The sequence below is a fragment of the Nicotiana sylvestris genome, chromosome 9 (genome assembly GCF_000393655.2).
Source record: "Nicotiana sylvestris chromosome 9, ASM39365v2, whole genome shotgun sequence".
Lineage (NCBI taxonomy): Eukaryota > Viridiplantae > Streptophyta > Magnoliopsida > Solanales > Solanaceae > Nicotiana > Nicotiana sylvestris.
This window is the reverse complement of record NC_091065.1, coordinates 160,565,335-160,587,600: the sequence shown is the minus strand read 5'-3', so window position 1 is coordinate 160,587,600 and position 22,266 is coordinate 160,565,335. Positions and strand designations below refer to the sequence as shown.

Sequence of the window (22,266 nt, the reverse complement as noted above, 5' to 3'; positions counted from 1 at the left end):
AGATATATTTTAAAGAAAATTCTATATAAAGTCTTAAAATAAATGTAAAAATTATATATTTATATGTTGATTTGGTTTGGATTTTTTTAGTCAAGACCAAACCAAATCAAACCAAACCGAATTGAGTTTTTTATTCCATTTGGTTTGACTTTTCGGTTTGATGTGATTTTCTAGTTCGGTTTGAATACTCCTAATTTTCACATAAGCGTTATTAGTCTATTGTTACAATCTTCTAAGTGGATTTGGATTTGGTACGATGGTTGTTTTAATGCTCTATTCTTATCTTAAATTGATGTTCATCTTGTATTTTTAAGTCGTGTCACCCCATATATACATAATTTTGAACTTTATTTGCATAGATATGAAAGAAAAAATACATAATTTTGAACTTCATTTATAAGATACATGAAAGAAACAGAATTTGACTATATTAACATCGATATATGAAAGGAAAAGAAATAGATGAAGCGACAGGGTTACTAAAGGGTGTTTTTGTTCGGTGTTTCTGTATGAGCCAAGAATTATTTTTGATATGATTAAACCGTATTAGTATTAAGAAGGGCTTCATGCACTGCCGCGTGTCACCAGCAAAACTTCAATAAACATTTGCCCAAGGTCGAAGTAGTCTCTTAAAAGATGAAGAGCGAAGCCGGTGAAGTTATTGAAGATCAAGGTCGAGGAATCATCGAAGATCAATGTCGAGCACTCATCATATACAGAGTAAATAACGGCTAGTTTTAGGATAAGACATCAAAAGAAAATATTTCAGTCGATTTTCTCTGTACTTGTACTATTAGAGTTCTTGGGTATATGTTCTCTATAAATAGAAAGAGACACAATGATAGGGGACATAAGATATTCACTTGTAAAAAAACACATTGACTTTCTCTATATAATCTGGCTTTACTGCAAACAAACAATATATACCTTTTTCTTAAGAGTCTTGCCTAACTTTTTCACTCGATCCAAGAACAATCTGAACATTCGAATGCCCATCAATCATTCAATATTGTCAGAAGGAATATTCACAGATCTCACCCTTTTCGGGTGACTCGCACGTTCTTATTTACTTAAATGTCATTCATTGCTATTTATGGTTATTTAATGTTATCTCCTTCTTTTTGGGTCACTGAATTTTTTTAGTTTTGTCAACATTTACTGCTATTTTTATAAATGTACATATTATCTTATCACAAAATCAGTTAACATATTTTTTTGGATATTAATATTAGTTAAGATTGACCCTATTCTATTAAATCTAATTGTCTAAGCCTAGATCGAAATTTTGGATCAAACAGTTTGGTGCCGTCCGTGGGAATTTCTTAGCTAATCTTTCAGTTTTCATTAGATCTACAACTCATGTGATTTTGCTAACCCAACCAATCACTAAGTTTTTCTCCCACACTGCATCTATAAAAGTTTACATGTCATGTAACCAAGGAGACAACACTAAATGTGACATCCCCAACAACCTCATGAATGCTATCAACGAGAGCTATGGAACGTTGGGCGATGATGTGATACCCATTGCCTCCCCAGGCGCGAGAGGTCGCCTCCCCACCATTTTAGCACGATGAAACCAAATGGAAAAGGGGCATCCACGTCCACAGGAGAAGAGACACTACCCGCCGTCACTACTACGAAAGAGACTTTTAGTGGTATTTAATTAGCAGCAATATAAGAATGACCGCTAAATAGTTTTGTAAACGAAAATATTAGTGGCAAATAAGCATTAGACGCTATTACATACCCTTTTAGTGGCAATAAAAATAAATAACCACAATTAAAAGCAGACTATTATTACTTTTGTATTCCCCTCCAAAATTTTAGACTAAAATAACCCATGCCCTCCAATTGTTTCCGTCTATGTTGGGGAAACTAAAAAAAAAATACTTGAAACAATTAAAATCTCTCATCCCCTGTAAAGTTGTCATTGTTGCTGCCCTATTGCGGAGCCGCCGCCTATCGCCGATCCTCACCATAGCGCCACCAACCCCAGGTAATATTTTCAAAAAATACGTTTTTTAATCATTGTTCTATTTCTTCTATGTCTCTTCTTGCTCCAATTAAATATCATTCCAGAGTTTGGAAGGGAGAAACATACAAATTTGCTATGTTTTGGTTGTGGTTAGAAATTGTTAGTTTATGGTTGTTTTTACACCGTGTTAATTGAATTTTTGTTCATCAATTTTAGTAGTGGTGAACTTTGCTTCAATCTTCATCCCTGTAGAGTAGCTTTGGTCGGCACACCCTTTTGAAAAGGGCCCTTTTATAAGGGACATTAATTATAGTTAGAAATTGCTATGTTTGGTTTGGGTGTAAACCTTTATTAATTGATTGAGAACAGAACTTCAAAAGAAGATTCTGAAAGTTGGAAAATTTGTAAGTAATAATTAGATCACTGGTTACTCTATAGACCAAGTTATCTTATACTTTAGTCTTTACATTACTGGGTTCTAGAATATAATTTTTTTTAATATTATTATGCTGGCTATCTATTATCTTCTATTGCCTTCAACTTGTATAGCAATCGAATTTTTTGTTTGTTACCTGTTAACGCAAAGTATTACTTTGTATATCACTTCTACAATATGTATGTATGTATATGTGTCCTTTTCTAGACTTACACATGTTTAGTGACAGTACCTATATTCCCCACTATATTTGATCGTACGGAGCTAACAACTGATAAAAAGGTGGCAGCTATTAGTAGCTTCTCAGTACTTCTACTTAAAGGTAACAGTTCATAAAACAGATCAATTGAACAGTTCATGTGCAAAATTGCTCCTAATGAGTTATCATCGCAGAATATCAATCGATTCTCAACTTAACAGGTAACTCAACTTCCAAAGATTAAGATATTTTTCACAAATTTTGATCTTATGAATTAATGTTATATACCTTGCTAATATTAATCAGGTCCCTGATGCCAACAGTGACCATGAACAAGTACCACAAGCGCAACGAATGCATAGTGTTAGTGAAAATACTCTATCTTCTCATGGTATGATCTTGTATTAGAATTCATTAACATCTTACTTCTTTACTAAATTATGCTCAATATTCCATAGATTGTGTTATGTACCAATTTGATTATATATCGAGTCTCTAAGGAATAGTGAACATTTTATTCTTAAGTCGAGTTTCTGTAAATCCATCTAATATTTTAGTAACTTGGTTTGGCCATAAATTAAAGACTGATCATTACGAGCCTCTTACTGCTTCTCCTTCATCTTATGTTTTATAGCAGAAGATGGTGTTGGTTTTAGGTAGTCTTGTGGTTAGAGGTAGTACTAGTTATTCGAAGACAATTCTTTTTTACCCAAGTCAATAGTTGGTATTTTTCTATTGAAGGTATGTATAATTTGGTCTATTTGGGGATATTTGAGGTCCATCATACAAGTTTTTGAGCTGCTTTCAGTTTCGTTATGTATAGCTGTTTTGCCGACAATTTTTCGTTATGCATTTTTTTGACAATGTCACAACTCTAACCCCGAACTCGGTCGTGATGACGCCTCTCGTGAAGACAAGGCCAGCCAATTAAACCCAATTCACTTTTTAAAATAGTTAAACAATATAAAAGCAGTCTAAACATGATTTAATGATAATAAGTAGCGGCTATACAACCCGACACAGCCCTAACCGGGGCATCACAGAGAATGTTGAGCAAAGAGAATGTTCTTGTGTATTTAATATTGAGCATCAGGTCCTTTACAAAATGACAAGGATACCCTTTATATACGAGGGGAAATCCCAACGTAGTATAAATGTGTGTGTAATTATTACATAATGTAGCTGGTACAACCACTCAATCAGCCTGGTATAGACTGTCACTGTTTGTGCAGGCGTTTGTCAGAAGATACAGCTCCTAGGGAACTTCCCGCTTATCGACGATAAACACTGGTCCATTCTGCCCCGATATCGGGCGCGAAGACTCTCCGAAGGCATCGAACCCCGGGCTATCCTCCGGGACCTTCGAGGCGAGATTGCGCAATGCCTTGCCGATTGTAAAATTGGTCTTCCCAATTTTAGCCGTATACAGTACTGGTAAGTGCCGAGCCTAACCTCGGCGAAGTAGTGACGAGGATAAGACACGACAACCAACATAAACCTATGAAGTTAAACAAAATACTAATATAATAACAATAATAGAAGCTAAACACAATTAATGGGAAGGGGCAACATGCTATGGGCGTACCAGAATAAGGAAATCACAGTAATAACGGAAATGAAACAATTAAAGCACATGAACAGATAACATCAATTAATCATAGCAAATCGAAAATGCACGGCATCACCCTTCGTGCTTTTACTATCAATCCTCACCATGCAATCAATAATAAAAATGTGCATGGCATCACCCTTCGAGCTTTATCACTCTTCTCACCATATGAATAATGGAAAAATGCACGGCATCACCCTTCGTGCTTTATCTCTCTTCCTCACTATATCCATCAATATAAATGTAAATATACACGACATCACCCTTCGTGCTTTATCACTCTTCCTCCCCATATACATAAGTATGAATGTGCACGGCATTACCCTTCGTGCTTTATCATTCTTTCCTCACCCAAGCAGTAGAAACAATAACATCATGATAAGGGAATCAACAATAGAAACAATAACATCCCGACAAGGGAATCAACTATAACCAATCTCGTTTCAACAATTAACTTCACAAAATAAGTCTCAACTTGAGTCAATACTCAACAATGGTCAACTACCAAGAAAATATCACACGTCTTGTTCAACATGGATAATCATCAATTTAAGCATGAACAATACATAATAAGAGTCACAACAGTCACAGTGTAAGACTCACTTGCATGCTCGACACCAACGTATAGATATCGTCATTGCACCTATACGTCGTTCTCAACACTAATACGTAGCAAATAAGACAACACCTATTCCCTCAAACTAAGGTTATACCAAACACTTACCTCGATTCCACGACCAAAATCAAGCCTCAAATACCCCCTTTCCCCTTAGTTTCCACTTCCAATCCGCCCGAATATATTCATAATTTACATATTAACATTAATTGAAGCCAAAGAAACCAATTCAAATGAAAAATTGTAGATTTCCCAACATTCTTCCCAAAAAGTCAAAACCTGATCGGGCCCTCTTGGTCAAAACTCGAAGTTCAGACCAAAATCCGATTACACATTTACTCCCGAGCCCGGATATGTAATTAGTTTCGGAATCTGACCCCAAATCGAGGTCTAAATTCCCAAATTTGCAAAATCCCCAATTTCTCCAAAATCCCTAATTTCTACCTTAAAGAACAATATTTAGGCATAGAAATCTAATGGGTGTTGATGGAAAATGAAAGAGATGAATTTAAGAACACAAATCTATAATTTGTTGTTGAATCACCACTTCAAAAATCACCCAAGGTCGGATTCTATGGAAGAAGATATGAAATTTTGTCTAATCCCAACCTAGGTTCTGTTTTAAAATCACTGGACATGTCTTCTTCGCGTTCGCGAGAAGCCTATTGCGTTCGCGAAGCAGCAGTCCTATTAACCTTCGCGTTCGCGAAGGTATTTCCCCTGACCTTCCCGTTCGCGAGCCATTGGCCGCGTTCGCGTAGTGTATCAATCCCCTCCCCCAGGTCCCTGCCAAAATGGCCTTCGCGTTCGCGATAGCCAGGTCGCGTTCGCGATAGCCAGGTCGCGTTCGCGAAGGGTACCGCTCCGCGTTCGCGATCAGTGCCTCGCGTTCGCGTAGAAGGAATTTTCTTTTAGACAATTTTACTATTCGCGTTCGCGAAGAAGGATACATCTGTGCACCTGCAACAGTAAAACAACAAAAATCTCTATGTCCAAAACACCCCGTGGCCTATCCAAAACTCACTCGAGCCCTTGGGTTTCCAAACCAAACATGCGTACAAGTCTAAAAACATCATACAGACTTGTTCGTGCGATCAAATCTCCAAAATAACACCTAGAACTACGAATTTAGCATCAAAATCAATGAAAATTTCAAGAACTCTTAAACTTTCTATTTCCACAACCGAGAGTCCGAATCACGACATATAAACTCCGTTTCTTACCAAATTTCACAAATGTAACTTACATACCTTATCAAACTTGTACCGGGCTCCGGAACTAAATACGGGCCTGATACTATCAAAATCAAGCATTATTAAATTTCTAAAAACCGTTATATTTCTAGTTAAACAATTTTCTTCAAAAATTTATTTCTCGGGCTAGAGACCTCGAAATTTAATTCCGGGCATACGCCCAAGTCCCGTATTTTTCTACGGACCCTCTGGGACAGTCAAATCACGGATCCGGGTCTATTTGCCCAAAATGTTGACCGAAGTCAACTTAATTCAATTTCTAAGGCAAAATTTAGCATTTTCCTCAAATTTTCACATAAAGGCTTTTCGGATATACGACAGGACTGCGCACGCAAATTGAGGAGATACACAAGGATGTTTTTAAGGCATCGAAACACAGATTTGACTTCTAAAATAAGAGATGACCTTTTGGGTCATCACATTCTCCACATCTAAAACAACCGTTCGTCCTCGAACGAACATAGAAAAGTACCTGAGTCTGTGAAAAGATGGGGATATTGGCTCTGCATATCGGACTCGGACTCCCAGGTAACTGCCTCGATAGGATGGCCTCTCCACTGAACACGAACCGAAGGGTAACTCTTCGATCTCAGTTGATGAACCTGTCGATCTATATTAGTTATCGGCTCCTCCTCATAGGTCAAGTCCTTGTCCAACTGGACAGTGCTGAAGTCTAACGCATGGGATGGATCGCCGTGATACTTTCAAAGCATGAACACATGAAACACTGGATGTACAACTGATAAACCTGGCTGCAACGCAAGTTTGTAAGCCACCTCTCCCACTCGATCAAGGATCTCAAAAGGCCCGATGAACCTAGGGCTTAGCTTTGCCTTCTTCCCAAATCTCATCACGCCCTTCATGGGCGACACCCAAAGCAACACTCATTATCCGACCATGAATGCCACATCACAAACCTTACGGTCGGCATAACTCTTCTGCCTGGACTGAGTTGTACGAAGCCTTTTCCAAGGCATTGTGAACTAAATCTGTACCCAACAATCGAGCCTCTCCCGAATCAAACCACCCAACTAGCGACCGACACCGCCTACCATATAATGCCTCATAGGGAGCCATCTGGATGCTCGACTGATAATTGTTGTTGTAGGCAAACTCTGCTAACGGCAGGAACTGATCCCAAGAACCTCCAAAGTCAATAACACATGCTCGAAGCATATCCTCCAAAATCTGAATAGTACGCTCGGACTGTCCGTCCGTCAGAGGATGAAATATTGTGCTCAACTCGACCCACGTACCCAACTCACACTGCACTGCCCTCCAAAAATGCAAGGTAAACTGTGTACCTCAATCAGAAATGATAGACACGGGCACTCCATGAAGACGAACGATCTCATGGATAAAAATCTCTGCCAACATCTCAGAACAATAGGAAACTGCCACAGGAATGAAATGTGCCGACTTAGTCAGCCTATCCACAATAACCCACGCTGTATTGAACTTCGTCTAAGTCTATGGGAGTCCAACAACGAAGTCCATAGTGATACGCTCCCACTTCCACTCAGGAATCTCAATCTTCTAAAGCAAACCACTAGGTCTCTGATTCTCGAACTTTACCTGCTGACAATTCAAACACCGATCTACATATGCAACAATATCCTTCTTCATCCTCATCCGCGAATAATGCTGCCGCAAGTCCTGATACATCTTAGCGGCGCCCAGATGAATAGAATACCGGGAACTATGGGCCTCCTCTAGAATCAACTCACAAAGTCCATCCACATTAGGCACACAAACTCGACCCTGCATCCTCAAAACTTCATCATCTCCAACTGTAACCTGTTTGGCACGTCCGTGTCGCACTGTGTCTCTAAGGACAATCATATAAGGATCATCATACTGTCGATCTCTAATACGCTCAAATAATGAAGAACGAGCGACGGTGCAAGCTAGAACACGGCTGGGCTCAGAAACATCCAACCTCACGAACTGATTGGCTAAAGCCTGAACATCCAAAGTAAGCAGTCTCTCACTGACTGGAATATACGCAAGGCTGCCCATACTGGCTGACTTACTGCTCAAAGCATCGACCACCACATTGGCCTTTCTAGGATGATACAAGATGGTGATGTCATAGTCATTCAATAGCTCCAACCACCTCCAATGCCTCAAATTTAGCTCCTTCTGCTTGAACAAGTATTGCAAACTTTTGTGATTCGTGAACACCTCACATGACACGCTATATAAATAGTGCCTCCAAATCTTCAGCGCGTGAACAATGGCTGCTAGATCCAAATCATGAACTTGATAATTCTTCTCGTGGATCTTCAACTGTCGCGAAACATATGCAATAACCTTGCCATTCTGCATCAAGACCGCACCAAGTCCAATACGAGATGCATCACAATATATTGTATATGGCCCTGAACATATGGGCAATACCAACACTAGCGCCGTAGTCAAAGCTATCTTGAGCTTCTAAAAGCTCGCCTCACACTCGTGCGACCACCTAAACTAGGCACCCTTCTAGGTCAACCTAGTCATCAGGGCTGTTATAGATGAAAACCGCTCCACAAACTTACAGTAATAACCCGCCAAACCCAAGAAACTCTGGATCTCTGTAGCTGATGTGGGTCTAGGACAGTCCTTGACTGCCCCAATCTTCTTAGGACCCACCTGAATACCCTCTATTGATACGACGTGACCCAGCAATGCTACTGAACTCAACCAAAACTCACATTTTGAAAACTTAGCATACAATTGGCTGTCTCTCAGAGTTTGAAGAACGACTCGAAGGTGCTGTTCATGCTCCTCTCGACTGTGGGAGTAGATCAAGAAATCATCAATGAAAACAATCACAAAAGAATCCAGACAAGTCTTGAACACCCGGTTCATCAAATCCATAAAAGCTGCTGGGGCATTTGTCAACCCAAATGACATCACTAAAAACACATACTGCCCGTACCGAGAACGAAAAGCTGTCTTAGGGACATCAGATGCCCTAATCCTCAACTGATGGTAGCCAGACCTCAAATCAATCTTCGAAAACACCCTGGCACCCTGAAGCTGATCAAATAAATCATCAATCCGCACCAATGGATACTTGTTCTTGATGGTGACTTTGTTTAACTGCCGATAATCTATGCACATCCTCATCAATCCATCTTTCTTTTTAATAAACAACACTGGTGCACCCCAAGGAGAGACACCAGGTCTAATAAATCCCTTATCAAGCAGTTCTTGCAACTATTCTTTTAGTTCTTTCAACTCTGGCAGAGCCATACGATATGGTGGAACAGAAATAGGCTGAGTGCCCGGAGCCAAATCAATGCAAAAGTCAATATCCTTGTCGGGTGGCATCCCCGGTAGGTCTGAAGGAAATACCTCGGGAAACTCCCGAACAACTAGCACAGAATCCATAGAAGGAACCTCAGCACTGGAATCACGAACATAAGCCAAATAAGCCAAACAACCCTTCTCGACCATATGCCGAGCCTTCATATAAGAAATAACCCTACCAGTAGAATGACCAGGAGTCCCTCTCCACTCCAAACGAGGCAACCTCGGCAATGCTAAGGTCATGGTCTTGGCATGACAGTCCAATATAGCATAATAATGTGACAACCAATCCATCCCCAAATGACATTGAAGTCAACCATATCGAGGAGTAGAAGATCTACACTAGTCTCAAAACCCCTAATAACAACCACACACAAATGGTAGACACGATCTACAACAATAGAATCACCCACCAGCGTGGACACATATACGAGAGAACTCAAAGAATCATGAGGCATAACCAAACATGAAGCAAAATAAGAAGACACATAGGAGTATATAGACCTCGGATCAAACAGAACTGAAGCATCTCTACTACAAACCAGAATAGTACCTGTGATAACTGCATCGAAGGACTCAGCCTCAGGCATGGCTGGGAAAGCATAACATCGGGGATGGGCCCCACCACTCTAAACTATCCCTGGGACGGCCTCCTGCTGGCTGGCCTCCACCTCTAGCTGCCTGACCTCTACCTCTAACGGCCTGACCTCCACCTCTAACACATCGACCCTACCTCTAGCTGGCTGAGCGGGCGGTAGAACACCCGGTACCGGAACTATGGCAGGATAACCTTGATGCTAAGAACTATTCGAGGCTTGATGGCAAAATCTAGCATTGTGCCTCGGGTCACCACAAGTATAACAAGACTTCGGCTGCTAAGACTGCTAACCTTGAAACTTACCCTAACGGCCTGAGTAACCACCTTGAAAACTCTGGAGCGGAGGTGCACTGGTAGGAGCTGGTGGTGCACTATAGGGTAGCTGATAAGAATACTGCATATGAGAACCGCGACCACCTAGAGCACTGTGAGAAGCCTGAAGTGCTGAATGAAATAGCATGGGAGGATGGCCCCTACCAAAAGAATCCCTGCCTCCAGATAAGGCACCACTAAATCTGCCAGAATGACGAGGCCTCTTGTCAGACCCCTGACCGCTCCCCTGAGCTAGAACCATCTCAACCCGCCTGGCCACATTGGCTACATCCTGAAAAGAAATCTCGCTCCCTGTCTCCTTAGCCATCTGCAATCTAGTAGGCTGAGCGAATCCCTCAATAAACCTCCCCACCCTCTCTCTCTCGGTGGGGAGTATCAGAAGAGAATGACGAGCCAAATCAATATACCTCATCTCGTACTGGGTGACAGTCATAGAACCCTACTGAAGACGCTCGATTCGCCTGTGGTACTCCTCTCTTTGAGTGACGGGAAAGAACATCTCGAGAAATAGCTGCGAGAACTGGTCCCAAATGAGAGCTGGTGACCCAGCTGGTTTGGCCAAACAATAATCTCTCCACCATTTCTTGGCGGAACCTGACATACGGAAAGTAGCAAAGTCGACCCCATTGATCTCCACTATCCCCATGTTCCGTAGAACCTCATGATAGCTGTCCAAATAGTCCTGGGGATCCTCTAAAGATGTACAACCATAGGTAGTAGTGAAAAGCTTGGTGAACCTGTCTAATCTCCACAAAGCATCAGAAGACATAACTGATCCATCACCGGCCTGAGCTACAATACCCGGTGGAACTACAACCAACTGGCTGAGCTGCTGGAGTCTGAAACTGGGGAGCCATCTGCTCCGGAGTGCGAGTAGCGGAAGTCTGTGCTCCTCCCCCAGCCTGAGAGATAGCTGGTGCTAGAGGAAGTATGCCTGCCTGAGTGACACTCTCCATAAGGCCCACTAGACGGACTAGAGCAACCTGGAGTATCGGAGTAGCGATGAACCCCTTTGGAACCTGAGCTGGCCCCGCTGGAACGGTCTGGGCCGGAACCTCATCATCAAACTCTACCTGAGGCTCCGCCACTGGTGCTACTACTCTGGGCTGAGCTTTGCCCTTGCCTCAGCCTCTAGCACAACCTCATCCTCGTCCTCTACCCCTTTTAGGAGTTGCCGTTGGGGGCTCGGGCTGCTGATCAGCTGATGAAGCGGTACGTATTCTCGCCATCTGTGAAAGAACAGAGTAGAAATTCATTAGCATTGAGAAATCAAATCGCACGACAGAGATGAATAGATGTGAAACTGTTCCTAACTCTGTAGCCCCTAAGGGATAAGCACAGATGTCTCTGTACTGATCCCTCAGACTCTATTAAGCTTTTCCGTGAATTGTGAGACCTAAGCAATCTAGAGCTCTGATACCAACTAGTCACGGCCTGAATTATTCACCGTCGGGACCGTGATGATGCCTAACATTGTACTCGCAAGGCAAGCCAACGTTATAAATTATTTTACCTTTTTCTTTTATCTTTTAACAATTCACAAGTTAACAAAAGTAAATCAACAGAATAAATGCGGAACAATTAGAATTTAACAGATTATCTTAATACTAATAACGAAACCGCAATAAAACTCCACCCAGAACTGGGGTCACAACTCACGAACGGTCTACGAATACTACAAACAATAGTTTGAACAAAGAAATGTACATATGTTTTGAAAGTAGATAAACAGAAAAGAAATAGGATAGAAGGGGACATCAGGGCTTGCGGACGCCTGCAGAACTACCTTGGGTCTCCAATGGACTGAAGGCAGCTACCCAATCTCTACTCACAAGGTCCGACACTAAGATCTGCACAGAAAGTGCAGAGTGCAGTATCACTACAACTGACCCCATGTACTAGTAAGTATCGAGCCTAACCTCGGCGAAGTAGTGACGAGGCTGGGACACGACAACCAACATAAACCTATGCAGTTAAACAATATACTAACAGAATAACAATAATAGAAGCTAAACACAATTAATGGGAAGGGGCAACATGCTATGGGGGTACTAGAATAAGAAAATCACAGTAATAACGGAAATGAAACAATTAAAGCACATGAACCAATAACATCAATTAATCACATCAAATCGAAAATTCACGGATCACCCTTCGTACTTTTACTATCAATCCTCACCATGCAATCAATAATAAAAATGTGCATGGCATCACCCTTCGTGCTTTATCATTCTTCCTCACCATATGAATAATAGAAATATGCACGACATCACCCTTCGTACTTTATCTCTCTTCCTCACCATATGCATCAATATAAATGTACATGTACACCACATCACCCTTCGTGCTTTATCACTCTTCCTCGCCATATGCATAAGTATGAATGTGCATGGTATCACCCTTCGTGCTTTATCCTTCTTTCTTCACCCAAGCAGTAGAAACAATAACATCACGACAAGGGAATCAACAATAGAAACAATAACATCCCGGCAGGGGAATCAGCTATAACCAATCTCGTTTCAATAGTTAACTTTACAAAATAAGTCTCAACTTGAGTCAATACTCAACAATGGTCAACTACCAAGAAAAAATCATAAGTCTTGTTCCACATGGATAATCATCAATTTAAGCATGAACAATACATAATAAGAGTCACAACAATCATAGTACAAGACTCACTTGCATGCTCGACACCAATATATAGATACTCGTCACTACACTTATACGTCGTACTCAACACTAACACGTAGAAAATAAGACAACAACACCTATTCCCTCAAGCTAAGGTTAGACCAAATACTTACCTCGATTCCATTGCCAAAACCAAGCCTCAAATACTGCTTTCCCCTTAGTTTTCACTTCCAATCCGCCCGAATCTATTCATAATTTACTTATTAATATTAATTGAAGCTAAAGAAACCAATTCAAATGAAAAATTATAGATTTCCCAACATTTTTTCCCAAAAGTCAAAACCCGACCCCGGGCCCGCTTGGTCAAAACTCGAAGTTTGGACCAAAACCCGATTGCCTATTTACCCACTAGTCTGGATATGTAATTAGTTACGGAATCCGACCCCAAATCGAGGTCTAAATTCGCAAATTTACAAAATCCCCAATTTCCCAAAATCCCTAATTTCTACTCTTAAAGAACAAGATTTAGCCCTAAAAATCTAATAGGTGTTGATGGAAAATGAAAGAGATGAGTTTAACCACTTCAAAAATCGCCCAAGGTCGGATTCTATGGAAAAAAGATATGAAATTTTGGTCTAATCCCGACCTAGGTTCTGTTTTAAAATCACTAGACAGGTCTTCTTCACGTTCGCGAGAAGCTTGTCGCGTTTGTGAACAGTAGTCCTATCAACCTTCACATTTGCGAGACACACTACGCATTCGCGAAGGTATTTCCCCCTAACCTTCTCGTTCGCGAGCCGCTGGCTGCGTTCGCGTAGTGTATCAATCCCCTCCCCCAGGTCCCTGCCAAAATGGCCTTCGCATTCACGATATCCAGGTCGCGTTCGCGAAGGGTAACGCCCCCAACGTTCTGCGTTTGAAACTTCTGCCTCGCGTTCGCGTAGAAGGAATTTTCCCTCAAACAATTTTACTATTCGCGTTCGTGAGAGTTCCTTCGCGAACGTGAAGAAGGATACGTTTGTGCACCTGCAACAGCAAAACAACAGATATCTCTAAGTCCAGAACACCCCGTGGTCTATCCAAAACTCACTTGAGTTCTCGGGGTTCCAAACTAAACATTCATACAAGTCTAAAAATATCATACGGACTTACTCGCGCGATCAAATCGCCAAAATAACACCTAGAACTACGAATTTAGCATCAAAATCAATGAAAATTTCAAGAACTCTTAAAGTTTCTATTTCCACAACCGAGGGTCCGAATCACGTCATATAAATTCCCTTTCTTACCAAATATCACAGATGTAACTTACATATCGTATCAAACCTGTACCCGGCTCCGGAACCAAAATACGGGCCCGATACTATCAAAATCAAGCATTGTTAAATTTCTAAAAACCATCATATTTCTAGTTAAACAATTTTCTTCAAAAATTCATTTCTCGGGATAGGAACCTTGAAATTCAAATCCGGGCATACGCCCAAGTCCAATATTTTCTGCGGACCCTCCAGGACCGTCAAATCATGGGTACGGGTCCGTTTACCCAAAATGTTGTCCGAAGTCAACTTAATTAAATTTTAAAGGCAAAATTTAGCCTTTTTCTCAAATTTTCACATTAAGGCTTTTCGGATATACGCCCGGATTCTGCACACAAATTGAGGAGGGACAAAATGAGGTTTTTAAGGCCACAGAACATAGATTTGACTTCTAAAATAAGAGATGACCTTTTAGGTCATCACAATACCAAAGAAACTTGTTATAAGCTACATGGATATCCACCTGGCTTTAAAGGAAAGAGGAATTAACTGTACAGACGAGGAAATGCAGTGGTGAGTGACAACAATCATGGTCAAGAGAATGCCATGTCCAAAGGTAGGGCTGAAGTACATCAAGGAATGGCTAATTTCTTCACTGAAGAGCAATATGGGCAGATAATGAGGTTGTTGAACAAGGAGAAGTCAGAGGATCACATGGCTAACATGGGAGGTAATGATGCTTCATAATTTTTTGAAATTCAGAGATCCTTGGATTATAGATACTGGAGCAACTAATCATATGACTTCAAATCATAATTTGTTGCATAATGTGGTCAATTTACTTGAACATAAGCGAGGTAATGTGCAGCTTCCAAATGGTAAGTCTGTCCCTGTCACCTATCAAGGAAGTTACAATCTCACAGGAAATGATACAGTCCATGATGTGCTGTGTGTGCCTGAGTTCAAGTATAACTTGTTATCAGTTTCAAAATTAACAAGGGAGTTGTAGTGCTCAGTGAACTTTTTTCCAACATTCTGTGTGTTCCAGGACCTGTATACAAGGAGGGTGAAAGGCATTGGTAAGGAGAGATGTGGCCTTTATCTGTTGATCCCAAGGAAGATTGACAAGAATAAGGAAGCACAAATAATTAGGAATTATCTTGCAGCAGAAATGAAGACTGATATATTCACCTAGAATAAAAAGCTTGGACACATACCTGTAGTGCTCATGAAGAAACTGGATCTTTTGAAGAATAAGGAGATATCAATTTGTAGTTTTGAAAGATGTACTGTATGTCCATTGGCTAGACAAACAAGTAAACCATTTACTCTTAATAACAGTAGAGCTACAAAGATTTTTCAATTAGTTCATGTGGACATTTGGGGACCATATAAAGTTCATACATATAATAAAAATAGGTACTTTCTAACACTTGTAGATGATCACTCAAAGAAGATTTGGGTACTTCTGATGAAATTGAAAAGTGAAACCCTTGTCTTGTTGAGATCCTTTTTTAAATTAGTGCATGTGCAATTTGGAAAGGATGCTAAAATGCTGAGAACTGATAATGATGTAGAATTTTTTATCACAGAGTGTAGAGATTTCTTAGCAGGTTGTGGTGTCATCCATCAGAGCAGTTGTCCACACACTCCACAACAAAATAGAGTGGTGGAGAGGAGACACAGGCACATTTTGGAAGTTGCAAGATCCTTAAGGTTTTAGGGAAGCATCCCATTGTATTTCTGGGGAGATTGTGTACTGACAACAGTCTACCTCATCAACAGAGTACCCTCCTCAGTTATAGGCGGCATGTCTCCATATGAAGTTTTTCATAAGGCCAAGCCAAGTTTGTTACATCTAAGGACCATGGGTTGTTTATGTTATGCTACAATCACAGAGAAGGTTGATAGGTTTTCACCAAGAGCAATAGCTGCAGTTAAAATGGGATACTCAGAATCACAGAAGGGTTACAAGCTGTATGTTCCCAAGGGGAAGAAGTTCTTTGTGAACAGAGATGTGACCTTTAGTGAAGACATCTTTCCTTTTCAATCTATGAAGAGAACAACAGACACTCCTTTGTTTCTGGAATTGCAGGATGATCAGACAGTCCATCAAGCTAGTCCTACTCATGTGGAAACTCAACATACAGAGAAGGTGACTGACATACAAAGTACATCCACCATGCCTGCAGTATCACTTGAGAATCAACATATGCCACAAGTCGAACAGACTAATGAGAATGAGGTAGTAGCAGATGCTGATCAAGCCTCTAAAGTCCAACAGTCCATTGCAGAACCTGAACTATAGCCCAGAAGATCTTCAAGAGATTCTTGACCTCCAACATGGCTGAAAGATGATGTTTGTCCAGGCAAAAGAAGTTCTTACTCAAACTGTGTGTATCCTTTGTTCAATTACCTAAGTTATAACTCTGTTTGAAAAGAGTATAAGTCCTTCTCAGCTGTTGTATCAGCGGAAGAACCTACATCTTTTGTGGAGGTTATGAAGGATCCTAGATGGGTTGAGGCAATGAAGGCAGAGGTTGATGCTCTTGTTCTGAATAATACCTGGGAGGTAGTTGACATACCTAAAAGGAAAGTTCCTATTGGGTGCAGATGGGTGTACAAGATAAAATATAAATCAAATGGGGAGGTTGAAAGGTTCAAAGCTAGGCTGGTTGCTAGGGACTATAGCCAACAGGAGGGTCTAGATTATCAGGAGACCTTCTCTCTAGTGGTGAAAATGGTTACAGTAAGGGCAATCATTTCCTTGGCTGCTATTAATCAGTGAAGCCTTTACTAAATGGATGTCTGTAATGCCTTTCTTCAGGGTGACCTGGAAGAGGAAGTTTACATGCAGCTCCCACCTGGTTTTGGTAGTCAAGGGGGGAATAAGGCTTGTAGGCTACTCAAATCACTTTATGTGCTTAAACAAGCATCAAGACAATGGAACTTGAAGCTTATAGAAGCCTTTTTACAAGCAGGATTTTCCCAAAGCAAACATGATCATTCTCTGTTTATTCTAAGAAAGCACAACAGACTTGTTATCATTCTTGTCTCTGTTGATGATCTCCTGATCACAGGAGGTGATGAAACTCTAATACAAAAAGCCAAAACTATACTGCACAAGGCCTTTAAGATTAAAGGCTTGGGGTCATTAAAGTACTTCTTGGGAATATAAGTAAGTAGGTCTCAGAAAGGCATATTGTTGTGTCAGAGGAAGTATGAAGTTGAGCTCATAGCTGAGTTGGGATTGACAGGCTCAAAGCCAGCTGTAACACCAATGGAGCATAACAGAAAGCTAACAACTGTGGAATATGATGCACATTGTGATCTAAATGATGATTCACAACTTACAAATATGAAAGAGTATCAAAGGCTCATAGAGAAGCTTCTTTACTTAATACTGACAAGGCTTGATATTACATATACAGTGCAGCCTTGAGCCAATTCATGCAAGCACCTAAGAGATCTCATCTGGAAGTAACATACAGTTTGGTAAGGTACATTAAAAGTGAGCCAGGTCTAGGCATTCTAATGAGTGCAATAGGTGACATGACCTTGAGAGCATACAGTGATGTAGACTGGGCTAGTTGCCCATTTTAAAAAAATCTGTGACAGGGTATTTGGTGAAGTTTGGTGACTCATTGATATTATGAAAAAAACAGAATATAATTGCAAGGAGTTCAACAGAATCAGAATATAGAAGCATGGCAATGACAGTTTCTGAATTGATCTGGTTATTTGGAGTGTTCAAAGAGCTAGGAATTGCAGTTGCTACTTCTATTTAGTTCTTCACAGATAGCAAACCAGCAATGCCAATAGCCAACAATCCAGTATTTCATGGCGCACCAAGCATATAGAGATTGACTGTCATTTTATAAGGGAAAAGGTACAAGAAGGATCGATCCATCATGTATATGTTCCAAAAGAAGAACAAGAGGCAGATATATTGACCAAAGGACTTGGCAATGTGCAACATTATCATTTACTGTCCAAGCAAGGTGTTTTGAATATTTTTACAGCACCTAGCTTGAGGGGGGGGTATTGAGATGAATAAGATAACAGCTGGTGACAGCTGTGAATTTCACGGCTTAGTGGGTGCGCATGCTATAGGATGACAGTTGTGTAATGTTAGCCTAGTTAATTATGTTAGTTAGCTAGCTAATAGATTAAGTTAATTAGCTTCCAAAACGTGTAATATATATATAGCTTGGCTTTGTAAATGATTCATTAGAGTTTTTAATACAATTGAGAGTTCCCTTCTAGGATCGACCTTCTCTTCTTCGATACATTCAGGAGCTCAAATCTCACTCTTCAATAGCGAGATTTAACATAAAAAGTCAGTGCTTTGGCTCCCTAGCTACCTTTGGTTGTTGCCTTTAAAGGGTGAATTTAGGACGAATATGTATGCGTAAGAAACTTTTAAAAATAAATAAAATATTATAAGATCGCAATATTTTTGAACACACTAACTCTAAATCCAAAATTAGTCTCTACGACAAACTCGTGTGTTTTTACGCCAGGTCTTTTTAAATCTTTTTAAATGGTGTAATTCATACAAGGTTCGTGTTGTACTCCCACCAATTTAAACTGAGTGTAATGCTCTTTACCATTTATAAACCATAGGAATTTTTACCTCATATAGCAAAGGTTAACACCTTATTTATATTAAATAAATACTATTTAAATACTAAGCACATTATTTTTTTGTTTTTCTCTCTCCCTTTTAAGATTTTTCTCTCTCATAATTACCGTATTTCATTAAAACTTCTCAATACACGTTCTTTCTCTCTCTTATTTTGATACACTCTATTCTTTTTCCCATTCATTGTAAACTCGCCCAAAACCAGAGAAACCTGTCACCCACACCGCTTCCTTCTTCCCCAATCTCGGTATAAACCCTAATTTTCTCTCTATTGTTGTCATTTGTTTCTATAATTAGTGTGGTAAGTATTTAATTTTTTTGATTTTCGCTATTTTTGTTTATTCTCAACATCTCTACTCACCAAGTTTTCTCTAATCAACAGTATCCAAGCGTATCCTCACAATGTCTTATTCAACACCCTGCAAGTTGATTACCAGAGGTATACCCACTAAAATTTTGACATTCGATGGGCCCTCTTTCTCCTTGCAAATCACTCAAGGGGAATTGGATGCAGGTTTAGCTAAAAATATGGTATTGGAGAAGAGAACAAAATCTTGCCATGACAGGTTCAAAGAAACCCAAGTTGAAAAATCATTGAAGGAAACAAGACTTCCCATTGCGAAAAAGAGGGAAAAACATATTTCTGAAGCTTCATCTGTCAAGAGGAAGGAGGTCGAAGCAAGTAAAAGCTCGGATACACTGGAAGAAAAGGTAATTTCTGATGTATTCATCTGTACTGTTGATGTATTCATATGTATTTATATGTATAAACCTGTTGACTTCTCTGTTTTTTATGTATATAAATACATGTACATGTATTTAAATTTATTCTAAAAGGATATTCAATGTATTTTTGTACTTAAAGATATCAATGATACAAATATGTATATGTATTCTGATGTATGCAAATTGACTTTTATTGAATTGTATGTTGCATAATGCATTTTAGATTTATTTAGATGTATTCAAATAGTTCTTTCACTGTTTTTTACCTTAATAGACTGACCTTTTCATATTGCATATAGTTGTATTTATAAGGATTTTCAAAGTTCTCATCACTGTTTTATTCTAATTGCAATGTCTTTATTTGTTGTATGCGTACGTATTATGTGTACATATATTTCTATCACTGATATCTTACTCTAGTTTATTTTTGCAGTTTGTATTTAGTTGTATTCATATGTATTCATATCAGTTGTACTATGAAATATGTGGTGTATTCAGTTATATTTATATGTATTTATTCTTGTTAAATGCAGGGAATTAAGCTGTTTGTGAAAAACAACCTATATTTGCACCGCATATCAGTGTATATACTAACACAGAGATAGTCTCCGAGCTAAAAGAAAATCTTACTCCAGAGCAGTATAAACAACTGGGTAATACTTGTTTTGGAATTTTTCTTCAAATAAAGCGTTGTGAAGTCCAACATTAACTCTTCAGATGCTTCATGGCTCTCCAGTTAGATGGAAGTCCTGACGATGTATTTTCAATACACGTCAATGGTACTTCATTATCTTTCTCAATAAGGGAGTTTGCGCTTGAGACTAGCCTCAAATGTGTTGGTAACACTGCTGATTTCAGTTCAATGAAAAAGTTTCTAACCGGATTATTGAGACTTACTTTGGAGGTGCCAATCTTGTAAAAAAGAAAGATTTGTTGAAATGCTTTGCTGACAAGAATTGAGGTTACGACAACGATGGGGATGCCTTAAAGATAGTTGTGTTGTATTTAATACACACATTCATTTTTTCATCCGAGAAGAACATCACAACCATCCCTAGGCTACATTTTGACTTGGTCGAGAATGGGCGCTATTCTGAATATCCATGGGGTATAAAAGCATTTGAAAGCCTGACAAAATCTATTAGCAAGAAGATGGATGCTCAGAAGAAGATAAATGCTCAGGATAGCTGGGATGCCTCTAGCTATGCAAGTGTGGTTTTATGAGTGCTGTTCAAATGTTGATCCCAAAATTGCACTCCGAGTTAATAACGTGGTCCCCAAAATACTCAATTGGATATCCACAAAATGTCAGCCAAACTTTGCTTATCTGATGAACAACATGTTCAATGACAAGGGAAACATGGTAATTTACAATTTGTATCCTGGCTAGTTTATAATTCACTAATCATTACTGCTGCATACAGTTACTGCTACATACATCTGCATACAGTTGAATACAGTTGTTGTTGCCTTCATTATTACTACTGCATACAGTTCCATATAATTTACTAATCATTACTGCTGCCTTCATTTGAATACAAATTACATTTAAATTCCAGATTTGCATATATCCATTGTAGTAAGACTTTGATTGTATTTCGTTTTTCAGATTGTTTACAAGGACATCCATCCAACCGATATAGAGTTTGCCATTATTCAAATTCCTCCAGTAGGCATTGCTGTTGAGAACAGTCCTACTCCTACTCATTCAGACAAGTCGACAGAGGATTCGGATGACTTTTCTCCTACACCTGATCTTCAGTGTAAGAAGAAACATGCTGCAGGTGTTGATCCATCTTCATCAGCGCCCCATAAAATGTGCAAAGAACAGATTATTCACCCCTCAAATACAGAGACTCAATCCAAGATTCATCTTGTTGGTGTATCTGAAATTGCATAAAATGTTGAACATCACAATCAGCCAGTAGATTCCAAAAATGATGAAATATCTTCTTTGAGGAAAGACCTAAATTCATTCAAAGAATATGTGAGTTTTTTATCCACATATTAAACACTACAGTTTAGTGCTTAACATTCGTATATTGTTGGCGCACTTTCCTAATTATTTACTTCTTGCTAATGTTGTGGGCGAGTTCAAGTCTCTGAGATCATTGATAAATGATAACTTTAAGATGCTTTCTGGCCATCTTCAAGATGATCAGCAAAAAGAAAGTTTACACCAGAGAAAGGAAGCCGCAGGGAGACGTGATGATGGTATTGAAATGTCATATGATGCCAACGTACAAGATATTCCAAAAGGTCACAGACAGACTGATACAGCTGTCGGCAATAATGTTGAGGTTTAACATTTTTTAACCTCATTAGTGTATGTTTATATCTCCTGTTTGCTCTTATTCGGATTAATCATATATAAAACAATTTGTAACATTATGAAATACAAGTATATACAGAATATTTTAGTATTTTTAATTATCTTAATCCTATATGCATTTGTATTTTCCTGACTTTATTTATTCATAATTATTGTGATCTTCGCATGTTGTATCTAGATGTATTCATATATATTAAAATATGATACTTGTATATATTTAAGCTTCCTCTATATAGTAGTGTTATTACACAGCAGTTAGATGCATTTAAATACTACCTCAAATAACAACTGTATTTATATGTATTTAGATATATTCTTAACATGTAGTCTGATGTATTTAAATTCTTCACTTAAATA

At 39.3% G+C, this 22,266-nt stretch overlaps 1 protein-coding gene across 6 annotated transcripts; it reads left to right on the top strand.

Moving 5' to 3' along the window:
- The first annotated feature begins 1,770 nt into the window (after nucleotides 1-1,770).
- On the top strand, nucleotides 1,771-21,912 carry LOC104244782 (uncharacterized). Of its 6 annotated transcripts, XR_011402264.1 has the most exons (7): nucleotides 1,771-1,999; nucleotides 2,638-2,736; nucleotides 2,808-2,834; nucleotides 2,920-3,004; nucleotides 19,234-19,290; nucleotides 19,366-19,562; nucleotides 20,111-20,288. XR_011402264.1 is itself a non-coding variant. In XM_070156228.1 (6 exons), the coding sequence occupies exons 3-6, from the start codon at nucleotides 2,968-2,970 to the stop codon at nucleotides 20,180-20,182; spliced, it is 363 nt and encodes a 120-aa protein (XP_070012329.1). In that variant the 5' UTR covers nucleotides 1,771-2,736; nucleotides 2,808-2,834; nucleotides 2,920-2,967; the 3' UTR covers nucleotides 20,183-20,288. The 6 variants fall into 6 exon arrangements, 3 of the variants coding, with proteins under 3 accessions (XP_070012329.1, XP_009798573.1, XP_070012330.1); XM_070156228.1 differs by having other exon boundaries at nucleotides 1,771-2,736; XM_009800271.2 differs by lacking the exons at nucleotides 2,638-2,736; nucleotides 19,234-19,290; nucleotides 19,366-19,562; nucleotides 20,111-20,288 and adding an exon at nucleotides 21,187-21,912 and having other exon boundaries at nucleotides 2,756-2,834.
- Nucleotides 21,913-22,266: the final 354 nt, after the last annotated feature.

Excerpts from the sequence above, each read along its gene's own strand:
- LOC104244782 (XM_009800271.2), top strand. The coding sequence starts at position 1,867 with ATGTTGGGGAAACTAAAAAAAAAATACTTGAAACAATTAAAATCTCTC. Across the intron at positions 2,835-2,919 it reads ATCGATTCTCAACTTAACAG|GTCCCTGATGCCAACAGTGA; the intron begins GTAACTCAACTT and ends AATATTAATCAG. Across the intron at positions 3,005-21,186 it reads AAATACTCTATCTTCTCATG|ATTGTTTACAAGGACATCCA; the intron begins GTATGATCTTGT and ends TTCGTTTTTCAG.